At 36.3% G+C, this 16685-nt stretch overlaps 1 protein-coding gene across 6 annotated transcripts in view; it reads right to left on the reverse strand.

Moving 5' to 3' along the window:
• Positions 1 to 16685, reverse strand: part of LOC101796210 (formin-F) — an 89127-nt gene that overhangs the window by 7956 nt on the left and 64486 nt on the right. For all 6 annotated transcript variants that reach the window (XM_072026487.1, XM_021276577.4, XM_013105398.5 and 3 more), the window contains 9 exons: positions 15817 to 15993; positions 14784 to 15207; positions 14433 to 14595; positions 11106 to 11217; positions 6873 to 6963; positions 6245 to 6331; positions 3860 to 4012; positions 1702 to 1831; positions 1536 to 1568 (listed from right to left, as the gene is read on the reverse strand). In XM_072026487.1, coding sequence (XP_071882588.1) covers positions 1536 to 1568; positions 1702 to 1831; positions 3860 to 4012; positions 6245 to 6331; positions 6873 to 6963; positions 11106 to 11217; positions 14433 to 14595; positions 14784 to 15207; positions 15817 to 15993 — 1370 coding nt within the window. The remainder of the gene's footprint in view (positions 1 to 1535; positions 1569 to 1701; positions 1832 to 3859; positions 4013 to 6244; positions 6332 to 6872; positions 6964 to 11105; positions 11218 to 14432; positions 14596 to 14783; positions 15208 to 15816; positions 15994 to 16685) is intronic.

Here is a 16685-nt window from a genome sequence, read left to right on the forward strand (position 1 = left end):
TGGCTTTTGAGCACTGGAATTAGCAATGAAAATAACATTCTTCCAAACTACATCTTTCTGTAGAAAATTCAGGGTTCCATTAAAGATAAAAGAATAAAAATTCCCCTATTAGTAACAGTAAGAAATCTTGTCAGTAGGCACTATGCCCTACACCAGACTGTTATTGTGAGGGTTCTGTCTGTATGAAATGTGGAGAAAAGAACTGACCCACGCTGCAGTCCAGTTTCTTTCTCCTCTTGTGCTCAGTTGAGCACATGAGCCCCATGATGTGCCTTGAACTACATGGTGGGAAAGGCTGGTTCAGTGGCTTTTGGCCCACCTCTTTCCCTCTCTGGCCTGGAGAACAGTACTTAAAAAAAAGTAATCTGCATCAGGAATCCAGGAGGGAAGAGGTCAGTCTCCTCAGGGTCTCATAATTCATGTCCTTTGATAGCCGCCAACAGTTTCTGATGCCAAGGTTGTTCCACCACTTTAAGCATGACTTTACATATCTGGCTTTAAAATATTTTGTTTGGAATTTACACCAACATTGTGCCTGACAAACACAATTGATTGAACGTAAATGATTTATATATATACATATATATATACACACACATATATATAACAAAGTATATATGTATTAAAGTATATTTACTTATATGAAGAATATATATATGTATAAATACAGAAGTATATTTGCTTATACTCTTAAATTCAGTTACTTAAATTTCATAAAACAATTGATTGGAAATTCTTGGAACAAAATAAAAACTATTTGGTGGTGTTAAGCTACATGCCTGACTGACTCACGGAGCCCAGCAAAATAGGTGCAAGGGCTTTTCAAACCAAAAGCTGAGAACAAGTGGCATTCACATATGTTATGAGTGGTTGAAATAGGATATATTAGTCTGTAGTGACATAGTCAACATCCATGCCACATTTTCAAAAGACAAATTTTTATAAATTTTCAACACAACACAAGTTTTTATCCACTTACATACCTTCTTTATCAGCTCTCAAAAGTTCCATTGACTGGTCAACTTACAGTAGTGTTCAAAGGTAAGTTTTGAATATCTTCCAAAGTCTGTCTTACATTTGAATGACTATTCTGTTCTCTCCTATTGACTTCACTAATGTTGGACTCCTTTCTAGAGATGGACACCAGTTTGGTTCAAAGAAATTCTTGAACTTCACTACTGAACTGTGAAAAGTTTTCTCCTGCTGCATTGCCTGCTCCCAGAGACTCTGTTACGGTTGTAACTTTGACAGAGCTCTTGTATCGCTTAACATCTGTACTTTAAGATAAACTCTATTTCCCATGGGCGGTATATTTTTTTTATATTCCGAAAGCACCTGGACACACTTTAATATTTCTTTTTTAAAATTCTTCACAGTAACATGGCAGGTTAAATATCACCATAGCAACACTTTACCTCAATATTTTGAGCCTTTACACCTCTTTACAAACTACAGAAGTGCAATGAAAACCTGTTCCAAATGACTGCACAAAGTATGAAAATCTTTCTCTGAATTCAGAAATCACATTTACATACCATCAACTTCAGCACTTAGGCCCTTCATGGAAGCTGGAAAAGAAGAGAGATGGAAAAACATGCTAATAATATCATTCATACTTTGAGATGGAGGTTTCCAGAAAAGTTGAGGGATTTCATTTTTTATCTGTTAATTTATTTATTTTTTTTTTGTCCGTCCACTTACCATCAGGAACAGCTTCAAATTCTGTCAGCTCCTGAGAAAATTTAGCCAAATCAGGCTCATGTAAGAAGATCTGTTCCACAAGGGCGTGAAGCAAGGTGAATGTCCTCTCCTTACCCCGCAACAGAGATAACTGCAAGTAGAATACAGCAATAATTGACAGACTGTGTTATTATGCTAAAAAAATATATATATAAAAAAAAAAACAGCATGGATTTTGATAGCTCCTATGTAAATTTGACAAGAATAGAAAACACAATGAAATTAAACCTCTCCTTTTCAAACTGCCATCTCTCAGACATTCTCAATTAAGATCAGCTTTACACTTTCATATCCATTGACCTTCCTTTCTTTTTTGTCTCTTCCTATTCACAGAGGTCTTTTTTGACTTAAGGTATTCTAATTGATTGCATCTGATTTTGGACCACCAAACAGAGTCATTATTCCTTTTCATTTAAAAGCCGTGTGCTGTGTTCATGAAGACAGTAAAGTTCCTTAATTGAATCTAGGAAGATGCTCTGTGGCAGAAAATGATTTTCTTGGCATTTTTCATTATGATAGATGTGGTATTACAACCGTTATAAAAATAAAATAAAAAAGTTGTATCTCAGAATTGCCACTAGAGTTATAAATCACTCACTCATATATTAAAGTCTCCAGATGGAAAAGATACGTTAAAAAAAATATATATTTTTTTTCTTCTATTTACAATAGTGTTAAAGTTACAAGGCAGCTTAGGAAATTTGTATCTACTTCTTAGTTTTTAGGGTAAAAAATAATGCTCTCTGTCAGGTAGAGGCAGGGGTGTGGGAACTGTATTCAGTGGCAGAATTTTCCAGTGGCATATTATGGTGAAAATAGGAAAGCCATTGCCTTAAAATTGATGGAAAGCTCAGCCTACTGTAATGTAAGTGGTAGGTGAGTGACGAGACTGGTAAAGAATCACAGAATCACAGAATCACAGAATTTCTAGGTTGGAAGAGACCTCAAGATCACCGAGTCCAACCTCTAACCTAACACTAACAGTCCCCACTAAACCATATCCCTAAGCTCTACATCTAAACGTCTTTTGAAGACTTCCAGGGATGGTGACTCCACCACCTCCCTGGGCAGCCTGTTCCAGTGCCTAACAACCCTTTCAGTAAAGAAATTCTTCCTAACATCTAACCTAAAACTCCCCTGGCATAACTTTAGCCCATTCCCCCTCGTCCTGTCACCAGGCACATGGGAGAACAGGCCAACCCCCACCTCTCTACAGCCTCCTTTAATGTACTTATACAGAGCAATAAGGTCACCCCTGAGCCTCCTCTTCTCCAGGCTGAACAAGCCCAGCTCCTTCAGCCGAACAACTTCAGAACTAACAGGTAGATGATGTTTTGTTTTCTTGGTGGTGGCTGTTTGTTTGTTTGTTTGTTTATAGAGCATATCTCTATCAGTAAAGGCAAAAGATCACAAAAGCCACCCTTTTCACCCATCCATTCCATGCAGAGCACTGATGGGGAGTACAAGGAGGTGTTAAAATCATTAAACCATTGCAGGCAAAGTTTCCTCCCTTTGTATTTGTTCATTTATTTATACTTTGCTTTTGAAACTTGACCTTGACATTGCACGGTAGCACTTGTAGCAAAAGGCTCTTGCTTTAGAGTAAAATGAAGCACCATGAAGGAATTACTCCAGTGCCATAAAAGTGCTGCCCTGCAGAAGAAGTGCTGGAGCTACAGCCCGTGACCATAGTGAAATGAAACAGGTCCATACGACAGTGCTCTGCACAATGCAGCAAAACACACTTTTATCTAAACTTGCATCTAGCCAGGGCCTGCAGCTCAGACATCTCTTCTTGCCAGGGGATCTTAATATCAGGGACATCAGCATTTTGATGTTCTACCTCATTAGAAACATAGCACATTCAACACCACAGTGCCCCCATCTAGACAGCACTGCTGTCTAGTATGGGGAAATGCATCTTGTTATACTACACATTAAAGAATACATTATTAAACCAGATTTTGTTTCTAGTGTAACCAAGAGCAGATGTTAAAATGTTAGCTACTCATTAAAAATGATTGCCTTTCTCCACACTCAGGGAAAAATTGAGTTAATGTTAATGGTCAACATACATTATAATATGGTGATTTTAATAAAAAGAAAAATATTTACTCACTTTGGTCAAAGATGACAATCGAAATCCTTTAGCTTTCTCTTTTCCAGCCTTTTCATTTAAATGGTTTCCAATGGCTAAAATGTACTCCAAGACAGCAACAAATTTCTGGCTGGATTGCAGCTGCTTACTTGCTTGGATTTTCTGGTTTATTAGCTGAAACAAATCTTCTTTAAGTTCAGATTACATGTGCAAGTAAAACAATGGTGCTATACCTGTCCTTTGCCAAGCCTCACTGTCCCACCTGAATTCACACTTTAGCTGTTATCTTCCTATTGAACTTTCTTTGGCGAACAAGCCAGGGGGCTTCAGGAAGGAGCAGTTAAATTCTCCCAAGATAAAGCTGGTGTTGGCACAGTTACCCTGCCTTAGATGGAGGTCAGATCCTCTGTGGCTGCCAAACTTGCCCTGCTACAAGAAACTCAACCTCATCTCTTAAAATGCATCTAAAGGAAAAGCCTTTTGCTGTTTGAATGCACCAGATTGCACCAAATGTCAGGCATCGGGGGAAGCAGATAGCCCGAAGCTCAGTACAAGATTCTCCATCCTTCACCTCTCTCCCTTCTGCTTATACCAACTGAAGACTTATCAAAATTCTCGGTACAGTTTCCCCCGAAGAAAGAATAATAATTTCCTGTAATCAAACTTAGTATCAAATTCTGTTTTCCCAGGGAAGACACCTCCCTTCTAGAGCAATAGACACATGAGGTAAATTCATTTTGAAATTAGGAAACATATATTTTTCTAGCATCACACCTGCCTTCAGCTGTCACAAATTTAAAAGTAGAGAAATGAGGAAACATGAGGGAGCATTGAAAACCCGTGTCAAAACTTACAGAGCATAGCACGGGACCAGAGGGTGCTGAAAGAGAATACAAGATTGTACCATGGAATTCTAGTTGCATTCTACACATTATAAATGTGTTAGTATGTATAAGTAAGAAAAGAGGCATTTAATCAGTTGTTGAATCAGTTGTTTGATATTGAACAATAAATATCCTTCAAAGCAACCAGTATATAATAGCTTCCAAATATTCTAATATTTGGTTTCAGTGGAGGATAGCAAAGGCATAGCGTGGTACCAGACAGGGTCAGGAATCTGTTCATCTCCCCAGCGTCCTCCATCTGTTCCTATTCTGAGTTTTATTCACTGTTACTATGGTTTTGGCCACAGACAAATAAAAGAGAACAACTCTGACTTGCAGAACTTTAAAATTTTGTTTTCATTCCCACGTAGAATGAGAGCAAAACCTTGCAAACCTTTTAACTGAATCAAAGCATACACAAACCCTGACTGGTAAGGCAGCAGGAAGATCCAGTCCATGAGACTTGCACACTGTTTATTTGCATACCCTCACCCCACCCCATCCTCTAGGTCATCCTGAAAAAGGCAGAGAGGGACTTGAAGTTTGGTTTGCAACACTGCACTTTAATGAGTGAGTAGTTCTCAGGATAGACATCCTCCTTCAATCTTCTGAAAATAAGAAATATCTATGAGATGCTGGTGCAATAAACTCACTCAAGTATCTATGTCGTTAGACCAATTCTTTCAGCTGCTGAGGCAAGAATCTCCCTACACAAATAATTGAATTTTAATGGTGAAATTTGCCTCTGTCTTACCTGGCCAAAGAAAAAAGAAAGTTTAGGAACCCCAAATAAAAATTTGAATATCTTTTACCAACCCATTAGTAGAAAAAGGATGATATTAAATGTATATGCATGTATATACCTGCATATCACAGCCTTCATATGTCTCTATCTATTTTTTGTTTTTACTGTTTTGTTTTGAACCAGTACTGTGGAACAGTCTGTCATTAACAAAACACAATAAAATGAGAACAATTCTGCTAGCTAATGTTAAAAATGAATAAATAAATAAATAAATAATACTGAATTTCCCATAGTACCCAGGGAAAGGGGTCGTATTAGCTGATCCAAGATCTGTTACATGTTGCTTACATCCTGCTTTCTGCAGGTGACTAAATCACATCAAGTTTCAGATTCCCAAAAGCATTCAGATAGTGGCATTTTATTTCAAATGCAGCATGTCTCTAACTGCCATGTTCCTTGCAATTCCTTTGTTATCAAAGCCATGATCTATAAAGATTATTTATTTTTATTTTTTAATCTTTTTGCTTATCATTTTTGAACAGCACAATGAAAGTATATTTTATACATTTGGATTCTTGTATTCCTACACTATGTATTATCTACATTATGGAATGTGAAATATTTTGCTAAAGTAAAAAAATATATATCCCAACTACACAGCTTTGAAATCTGCACCAAGGCCACTTGGGCCCCTGCTGTCTAATTGGTAGATTTTGATTACAAACAAATGATAAAGCAGTCATTTGAAAAAGCAGTCACTTAAAAGCTGTCACTCACAGGCTCCAAGTCTCTCATGCTCATAGGTAGTTCGCGTATGGTAAGCAGGAGATCCAGCCTCTGGCCCAAGTGGGGGATTTTACACATCTGCATAGAAGCAAACAGAACATGAAACAAAACCCATTGAGCAATTCATCTGCAACATAATTTCCTTAATTTCTGTGCCCACTTATTAATTTTATTCTAGGCCTTAAGACTACAGGCATACTCTGACAAATAAAATCAGTCTGCTTGTCTATGACTGATTTGTGTATGCATATCCAAGAATACGCTGTATGCTGGTAGGGCCAGACGCTATTAAAGTCAATGGTGCTCATTTCTCGTGAACAAGAACAGCTACACATATACAGTTTTACATTTAGAGATTTGGAAAATCTAGCTCAGATTAAATTAGCTCCTATTTTGGGGGAAGAAGAGGACATATTAATTGAAGATGCAAAAAATGGATCTGTAAAGTTCTCTTCATAATTTTTACTGTCTCAACTCTTTATCAGATAAATCCTCTTATAATGGTTCTGACTAAGGCTGTAAATTTAAGTTCCAACTAACAGCTTCTTGAAGTGGTTTTATCTAGAAGGAGGTGTCCCAGAAATAGTGCATGGTGTGTTTTAATGCCATGTTTTCTTACCTCTAACATAAACTGATCAACTACATGCAGCTTTGAAGGAGATCCCTTGAATGACTGGTATCTTTCTGCATCTTTTGGTGTTAACATGTATCTGTAAAACAACAAATGTAAGTCAGATGTCCTTTTCCTTGAATATTGCCATAATGTAAAACAGTTGTTCCATTCCATACATCAGAATTCCTCACTGTTTATTGTTTTATATTTTGCATATTTATTCTTTAACCAATGGTACTTTTTGGACATTTGAGTGAATGGTGCAACAGAAAACAAAAATGATCTGCAGATAGATCTGCATATCTATATCTGCAGACTTACAGATAATTTACACTGTCATGGGTTTTGGTAAAGGTAAAACTGTATCATAAGGGAATTAATGCTATTCTTTCTAAAATATTCATTAATTCTGTGCCTAATATACATGCTTTGGTTTCATTTATTGGATGAACATATCTGACAACCTTTAAAAAGCACCTAAAAACAACATAGAGTTTTTAAGCAGTTAGGGACATGTTCATTCAGCTCATCTCCAGCAGTAACTTCTTTGAAAAATTAGCACAAAAACAGAGCAGGCTCAGGTTATTGTGTGATTGGTTCTTGGTTATCAGGTTATTGTATGAGTGGGCTCCACAGTCTGACCAACCCCTGTACATCTAAAAATTTTTAATTGCCCATGGAACAAAGGTGGGTAATGGTGTTTCTGGCTCTCTAAGCACTGTATCACATCCGAGATCTGTTTCTCGTTTTTGTTGTGATAGCACATAATACAGACCCAAACTTTCTTCTTTCTTAATAAGGTAACAAAATATTTTCCCACAGCACTCCAGAGCCACAGATTTTTAGAAAAAAATTACATCTTTAAACATTTCTGCACTTAGAAAAATAAACTCACAACACCACAGCTCCCATCCTTTGGAAATCTGCCTGCCTGATACGCTGTGGGAATTCAAAACACATCTAAAAGAAAAATTGAATGGATGTTATAGCTAACATATAAGAAGGATTGTTAAGAATTTTAAATATGTATTCAGGTCTACTATCATCTCTTTTTTCTCTGGAAAAAAAAATATAGCAAGTATGATTAAATAGTCATGAGGATGAATATGCATTTCTATTAAAAGTAAGGAAAATTATTCAAAGATGGAAAAATAAAGCTAAGTTTTTAGCATTTTAAATACAGGACAAACAATAGCCTTTTTTTTTCCTGTTGTCAATATTTTAATATGACATTTCAATTTAATAATTACTGGGTTTTGAATTATTAAATCTATATTAAAGCAGATTAGAAAATATTCCATTCATCACCCTTCATCTTCAAAAAAAAAAAAAAAATCTCATTTTAAAATACCAGTTATCTGCTGGAAAATGAAAAGAGTTTTATTTATCATTAAAAACAGTTGGTTTAACTTTTGCAGCAAATTCAAAGAACGTTTAAAAAAACTGACAGCAAATATCTTCATTTAATCAGAAGTCTGGCATTCCTTTTTTTAATATATTATATATATGAAATGAAACTAACAGGGTATTTAGTAGGTTTACAGCTTAAAGCATTAAGCAATGGAAGCCAGGGGAAAGGAAGCACAAGAATATATGAATGCATTCCTTAAATATCTTTTACATGAATGTAACTACAGGGGAATTTTTGTAACTTGAAATCTCACACTGTTCTGAAAAAAATAAGTTTGAAGAGAGAGCATACCTTGTTTTTTAAAAATGCCAAGATAAAGAATTCATTCAGACAACTATGGAAAAGTTTTGCTATTAAAATAAGTCCTGAAGTTTCTAATAATATTCCACTACCTCTGTTAACCTTTATTGGATACCTGAGTAGAGCATTTTGCTCATTGGTCACTCTTAGAAATGTAATCTTGTTCTTGGCTTTAAATATTTTTCATTTTGTGATAGTGGAATTCAGATTTCCTGCTCAGGTTCATATGACAGGTATAATATGCACGCAGAGGAGTTTTCCTCTTCCTGACCATCCTGTTTAAACTCCTATCATAGCCACAGGTTCTCAGCTAATTGGAGACTGGAGTTTTCAATGGTAAAATTTTCCACCATGACTCCTAAAGGAAGTGGAAAGATCTTCAAAAATGCTAAACGTCCTGCTACTTCTATCATGGCAACTCCACTATAATGCATTTTACAAGAGAAACTGCTGATTGCTGACATTTTCAGATAAATATCGGCCGTTTCAATAAAATGTCTGAATGGCAGTTGTAAGACAATTAGCTGTCTTGGAAATCCACCCCCAGTCAGAGAATGCATCTCTTTGTATTTCAGTAATATTTTAAAATCTGTTGGGTTGAGGGAAATAAGCTTCTTTTCCCTACAAGGTTTGTACACATTTTCCTAGATTTTGACAATAAACAAGAATCCCAGGAATAGAATCCTTAATCCTATAGAACATACAGCAATACAACAGCCAATGTCTGGTACATGTTCCTTTGCTAGAAAAATTACCTCAGCATTATTGCTATCAAAGGAAGACTCTGAAATCTTTGCTGCAAAAATAAAATCTTTGAAGATTCTTTACCACCATCAGCATTATTATTGTTATTATTGTTTTCTGATGGCAAAGAGCCCAGATGCCATAAATCACTGATCTCAGTGGTGCTATACTAATTTCAAGAGCATGGCGATCCTGTAGCAAATCTGCAGTGCTGTACAATGGCTTGAACAATGGATTGTGTTCGGTGTTTTCCTGCAAAAGTAGGTATGAGCAGTGGCTGCCCTCAAGAAATAGGCTGCTCAGACTGGGGCATTCCCTCACTTCTGCCAGCTCCGTAATTACTTCTGTGATTGGAGAAAACACAAATGTTCAAGGTACTTCATTGCAATTACACTCTCATCAATTCCATCACTGCAATTAGAAAGTGCAGTTATATTTAATATATAAATATACTTGTTTATTTATATGAAAAACAGCCAGCTTTTGAAAGAAAATGGAGCTCTATTATAGTAGAGCTATACACGTTTCACTAGTTCACAGTCTGCTGTGCACAAATGTGGGGTACAAATGGTAAAGCATGTAGGAAGCATGGAAACCTCCTCCAGAACACTGGCATATTTTAAATATTTAATTACTCAGTGCCTTGTCCATGTCCCTTCATACTTCAGGTAAGCTCTCTACAAGCCATCTCAACAAATGACATTAATTCCATGCATTTCACATCTGTCCTTCCTGTTCTCATCATTTTCTAAGTGCAGACATTATTCCGCAAACTTTACTTTAGCAATTAGGACCAGGATTTTAAGGCCAGAATTAAAATCACTGCACAAAAAGTAGGCACACTGATAGAAAAAAAAAAAAAAAAGTTACCTACTTCCTCACTTTTTTTTTTTTTGCTAGCATCATGATTTTCTAAGCTCACTTTTAACAAAACACTCAATTTTCTCATTTTGAAGCAAGAAGCAGTCTCACTTCAAATTTTCATAACAATGTGTATAATAAAATGGCACTGGTACCACATGCTTTGCATGAGAACTTGGATGTGTAATGAACACCACTCTAGGGCCCACTTTTTTCCTGTGTTTTTAACTAGTCAGAGAGAAGACCCAATTTCTACAAATTTCACATGCCTATAGTTTGCTTACACTCCTGAAATGTACTACTCTCAGTATAGTTGTTTTGTTTTTTTTGTTTGTTTGTTTTTGTTCGTTTGTTTGTTTGTTTGTTTTTGTGGGTTTTTACTTTGTTTTTTAAGATATCAAAATTTTTGTTCTGTTTTAAACCCACAGATCTCTGCCACTCAGAAATACTGATATTCTCCTTTAACACTTGTCTGGCTTCCTACGTCCAAATCAGTTTTTAAACAGGGAACAGAATTCATTTTTTTTCTTTCATTTCTGAGCCCACAATAGACAATAAGGCTGTAGTAAGAGATGCTGTGAAGTTTTCTGACTGCTACACCTGCTCACTGCAGGTGAGCTCACTCATTCTTTTACTAACTCTGCTCCTTGTAACCAGTTTGACAAAGTCCTGTCAGATTTGCTGTCGTGTCCTGCAGTTCCCTTCCTACACAACATGGGGAAGAGTTATATTTTGGAAGAACATTCTACAATGTCTGTTGCAAGAACAGAGATTTCTGTGTGCAACTCTAACATTTTATCTATGGTCAGGATAGTTTCAATGTCTCAGTAGCATTTTTCCTGAACTACCCATTATTTGAATGAAATTATGCCCTCTCCAAAACATAGAATCTTATAAATAAACAATTGAACCCCAAAGATTACCTTCGTAGTGCTGTAATCTGCTCATCTGTAAGTCCACCACTCTCTTCATGTATAATGTATAGTTTTTCTTTCAACTCACTTGGTTTTATATGAAAACTTTTAAGAAAAATGTCTGGGGAAAAACAATTCTTAAATTACTTGGAAGAAAATGCTCAGGGGAAGAAAAAAATCAAAACATTTCATATTTATTTTCCAGATTATAAAAAAAAATCACTTAGTAGCTGCTAATGCTAAAACAAAAACACAGTCTTCATATTTCTTTTTAATATACATAGCAGTAGTCAAGCAAAAATATATTTTATGTCAGAAGATAGTCAAAGCTTAAGACAGAACTATCAAGATACTGTTATCAGATGGCACTCAAATACTTATTATTATATATGTCTCTTGCACTCAGCTTAACATTCGAAATATTTTTTCTCTGAATAACAACACCACAAACTGGCATACTGTAGTATTTTGAATGTTAAAGAAATTGAGCTTTTCATTTGTTTGGATTTTGTTTACTTGCTTTGTTTAATTTCTAGGGTTCAAAATAAAGTAATTGGAGTCCATGCAACAAAAATTAATCAAATGAAGGCAACATGGGAAACTTCTTCCTCACTGCACAGTGAGTATGCTTTAATACTGTGTTTGTCAGACCTTCACTGACAGATACTCTTTGGTAATCTTCTAAAATCTGATTACATTTTTATAATGTTTAAGATGTGTGCTGACTTGGGGCTGGCTCATAATACACATTGCAATAGGAGAACGGAAATAAGACATCTCTTCTGCATACGGGTGAAGAACCACTAGTAAGGCTGTTGCTCCCGAGAAGACTACTTTGCCTTACCAGTTGTTGTTTTTTTTTTAAATTACTGCCTGTTTCCATCACCATTACCAAAAAATAAGGAAGTAACATCTGAAACACCAAGGAAGTGAACAGAAGGGCTAAACAGAGAAAGTGAGAAGCTTTAAAGGTAAGATGATATCCATGGCCAGTAACACAGTGAATAATTCATAGTAAAATATTGATTTTAAAATTTAGTGCTTCCTTTTCTCAAACCACTCACAAAGCATTTAAGGCTTTCTTTAATATTTTCAGTGTTTGAAATTAGCAACTGAATAATTTCTAGTCATCAGACTTCACAAAAGAAATCAATTGCAAATAAAACCGAAGATGTTCTCTGTCACTCAAAGGTCATACGGGGTTGTTTCAGCTCCTTGCCATGGTTGCACTTGTTCCGAGAATGGGATTTCTAATGAAAATATTTGTGGCACAGATTCAGAATTAGTTTTCTAATCTCATATACACATTCATAATTCACTGTGTCTGTAAATGTTACAGCTGTTCAACTCATTTTCCAGAATACCCATGAAAACCTGCACAAAGTGGATGAACAGTGATTTTTCTGAATATGGTGGTTTACCTTTAAAACAAAGAAAAGCCCTATTCTTTTATAACACACACTTTTTTTTTTCTTTTTTTTTTTTTTTTTTTTGAAGAGGTGAGTCCTTGCATCTTTTCTAAATTTTCTTTCATTCCAAAAAATGATCAACATTTTTTTCTTCAAAATTAAAATTAATTAACTGCTCAGTGTCTACCCGTTTCTTGAAATTTTTCTCAAAATTACCACATTGTCCTAAGTTTCAAAATATTTTCCTAGGCAAAATAAGGATTTTACATAGGGGAAGCTGGTTCTTTTACAGAGAAACAGACATCAATCAAGTCACAGAAGCAGTTTTCTATCCTAAGTCAGTTTTTCACCAATGAGATCCCACATTCTTGAATTAAAACACACCTCCCCGGATTCTTTCTTTGGTAATCTGAAAGTGTCATTCTTGTTTCTCACTTTCTGACACTTTGTTCTCTGTGTTGCAGTTTATCAACAAGAAGCCACCTGATAACTTAGCTTTTATCTGCATTTTCTCATACACCAGACTTGAATTTATAGTGTAGATCTTCTCTCAGAACTCTCATTTTTCTCTTGTGTTTGGACATCCACTTAAATTCTCAAGAAATTTTAACCTACTGGCATTTTGGAGCTTCATCTTTTTATTCATTAATTTAAGGACTGTGGTTTGTAACACTTGCAGGAAGATTAATCAGAACTCTCAGGATCAAATTAACTTTTGATCTAAGTACTGTCCATTATAATAAGTACATGATGGGACTTTAAGGATAAGATTAAGAAACGGTCTTAGAATGTCTCAATGAAAAAAAGTTGTAAGACGAATAGGATCAAAAGGAAGAATGGTGCTATTTGCAAACCAAAAGAAAGAATTTTCCTAAAAGAAACTGCAATAATTTAGCAGATAAAAGTGCTATTACAGGATTCTTTTTATCTACAACCAGACTTTTGTATCACTCACTTCCTTTTAATCCTTCAAATTATTAGTCAATGGATGTAATAATTCCAACAAGTTATTTCTATTTACAGTTCTCAATTAAAACTTTACACAATCTCCAAAGTATATTCCTTCTTATCAATATTCATAGATGAAATCATTAAAACTTCAAAATTAACTGCCCTGAATTCTTTACACTTGTAACGTTTCTTAAAACAGTGCTAGGTTATAGAACTTTTTGGAAAGCCATCTCTGCAACAGAAACCATTATAGTCTTTGAAGAACAATTATTCTTTCTCCTTTAGTATCCAATACTTCTAATTAGAGTTCTTGAAAGACCTTTACGTTGTTTTATTAGCAAGACTAGAACCACATGTTGAACTGTTTTATTAGTTTTAAAATACTGTTCTAGGTTAGGCCTTCGGCAGAATCATACCCAGGTTATGGGAGGGAAGGATCCAGTTCACGATCATTCAAGACAGTCATTCACAGTCTAAGTTTTCTGAGTCAGCTTGAAGAGAGAAGTCAAGAGAGTTCCTACAACCAGGCTTGTAGCTATCTCAAAGGCTTCTTACCAAAACATTTCAACCTACATGAATATTTAACTCAGTGTTGGAGAGAGACTGAGCACAGCATCCAAAGAGCAAACTACCAACCTGCTTTCTGGTGACTTGTGTCACCTGGCCAACCCACAACATTTTGAAAGCCTTTGAAGTCAGGGTCTTAACATTGATTTCACAGGTGTCATATATGATTTTACATGTCTTTCCTAAGAAAACAGCGTCACAGCTTGAGGGCACATCCAGATATTTTGTAAAGGAAGAGCAGTTTGGTGCTTCTATTCTACATCATTGAAGACCACATTTACAACAATTGAGCCTTTAGACCCAGGCTTGTCTCTTTTACCCACCAAATGGTAGAAATCACAAATAGCAAATTCATACAGTTCTCACCCCAGTTCTTCAGATAGGAGTATACAGTTCTTAATACACTTACTGAAGTTATGTGCAACTTTTTGATCTAACAGGATGTGCTGTTTGACTGGAGGTTCACTGCCTGAAAATGCAGCCAAGTCCTGGATCTGGAACTGATCACAGAGTCTGGAAATGTCTATTTTTTTCTTGCATGGATCACATGATCCCCAGATGGATTTTTGAATCTAAAACATAAGAATGACAGGGAAGAGAAAAAGACAAAATAACAGTGTTACTTTGTTCTACCCAAACATACAGAAGTGCATCCCGGTTGTTTTGTGGCACAACTGTACTTTTATGATAATTATACAGATAATACAAACTACTTTTTTTTTTTCCTCTCTTTTACAGCTACTGTTAGTTTCATCCTTACCTTATCACAAGGAACAACATCCCAGTGAAAGGCTTTAGTTCTCTTTGTCAAGGGAGAAAGGCTGCAGGGCTGTGGGAACACAGGTGGGGCTGGTGGCACCTCTGCCTTACTTATGGGAATTGGAGATGGTGATGCCAGGGCTGCTTCCCCTTCTGCAGGCTTTGTCCAGGAGTTTAAAGGTTTGTTCAAATCACTTGTTGCAGAACTCAAACCGAAATAGAGTGCCTCCTCTTTCTCTTCATTCAGAGCTACGGTAACATTCTCGTAATCAGCTTCAGAGGAGGTGTCTCCTTCAGATCCCTCCTGAGAGAGAGAGGTACCCTTGCACAGCTGACAGTACCTTTCTATGAGAGACACCCATTCATTCTGGAGCTTGCTGACATCCTCTGTCCTGTTATTTTGGACAGTAAAGGGTATTCGAAACCTGAAATTTAAGAATGCCATATATAAATGTAAGGAAGTGTAAATAACATGCTGACTAATACAACCATAGATATTTCTTATTAAGCAGAATGATGTTCAGCAGCTTTACTTGTCAAAGGAGCCTAGTGCTGCTGACTCTGACCTTTTCAGACAGAGTTAATTGCTTACGTGTCTAAGGTTAGAGAGCTGAAGCTTTGCCATATATTGACTTTGTGGTGCAGTTACCTCGTAATTCCTCTTCTCCACCTTGAGGGAAGGTGAACAATGTGCTAAGTCTTATGAGCTTGGTGCACAAGCTGGTCAGAACCTCTTCACATATGTGTGCAATCAAGCCAATTGGTATCTCTCCATTGATTCCTGACACAAGGACTAGACAAGCTTTTGTGGGAAGCATTTCAATGCCCCTTCTCAATTCCACTGTGTGGTGCTTTTGATGCCATCTTAAAATACTCAAATCACTGTATGGCTATGGGAGGGTTTATCTACATAAATTTGATGGCCTCATTCCCCCCTAGCTGTATTTTCTTCTGGGACACTCAGATTCTCTGCTGCTTGACCTTGTTTTCAATTGTTCTGCTTTAACAAATTATTAATTAGCAATTATACTTACAAATAATTGTGTTCTTTGGTCTGGACTGAAAAGGTACCACATTCATTCTCCTTGCTGACACTCACATCACCACCTGACAAATTAATTGTATTCGTTACAGAGTGTGCATTCTTGCTCTCTCTTCCCAGACCTATGCAATACAAAGTCAATTCTCCTTCACGTAGTTGTACCAAGTACCTGGAGGGCAAGGAATAGAGATTCTGTTCATTCTTCACAGACTACTTATTTACACAGTCCTTGTCTTTGTTAAAGAATTTTCTACTGTCAATGAGTCACCACATATTAATACCATCTTCCATGGAACAGACAAAAAGTATCAACACTAAAGCACAAAATCTTTGAGATAAAGGCTTCTTACTCTCATCAGACACACAGTAAACAGTGACATAAAAGATGAACTTCCTGACTATGTCTGTGATCAAATTAGACAAAATTAAGAACAAGATCTGTCTATTGACTAAAAATCACATACATCCTGTTAATTTATTAGCCACAGTCTGTCTCCCCGACTCATTTTATGCTTCTCATTGGCTTGTGATGGTAGTTCCTTAGGACTGGTAGCTTTTAACAGAATTTATTATGTGGCTGATCAGAGCATAATATGTTGAAGCTTCAGTTTCTGGGTCTTCCAGGTTTTTCTGCCACCAAGCTATAAACAAGCCACCAGGATATAAGTTAGTGCACAGCCTTATAACCCAATAACTCTCCCACGTGGAAATGCCTCAGCGCATGCTCTCTCTCCATGAGGACTGATCCTGGTCCCCTTCATTCCCACGAGTCATGTGGGAGAAGGGAGTAAATGCTCTCCACTCAAGGGCTTCCATCAGAATTCACTGTGCCAAAGTGTGGGTATTACTGATTCAAAGGAT

The sequence above is a fragment of the Anas platyrhynchos genome, chromosome 21 (assembly GCF_047663525.1).
Source record: "Anas platyrhynchos isolate ZD024472 breed Pekin duck chromosome 21, IASCAAS_PekinDuck_T2T, whole genome shotgun sequence".
In the NCBI taxonomy this organism is placed as follows: domain Eukaryota; kingdom Metazoa; phylum Chordata; class Aves; order Anseriformes; family Anatidae; genus Anas; species Anas platyrhynchos.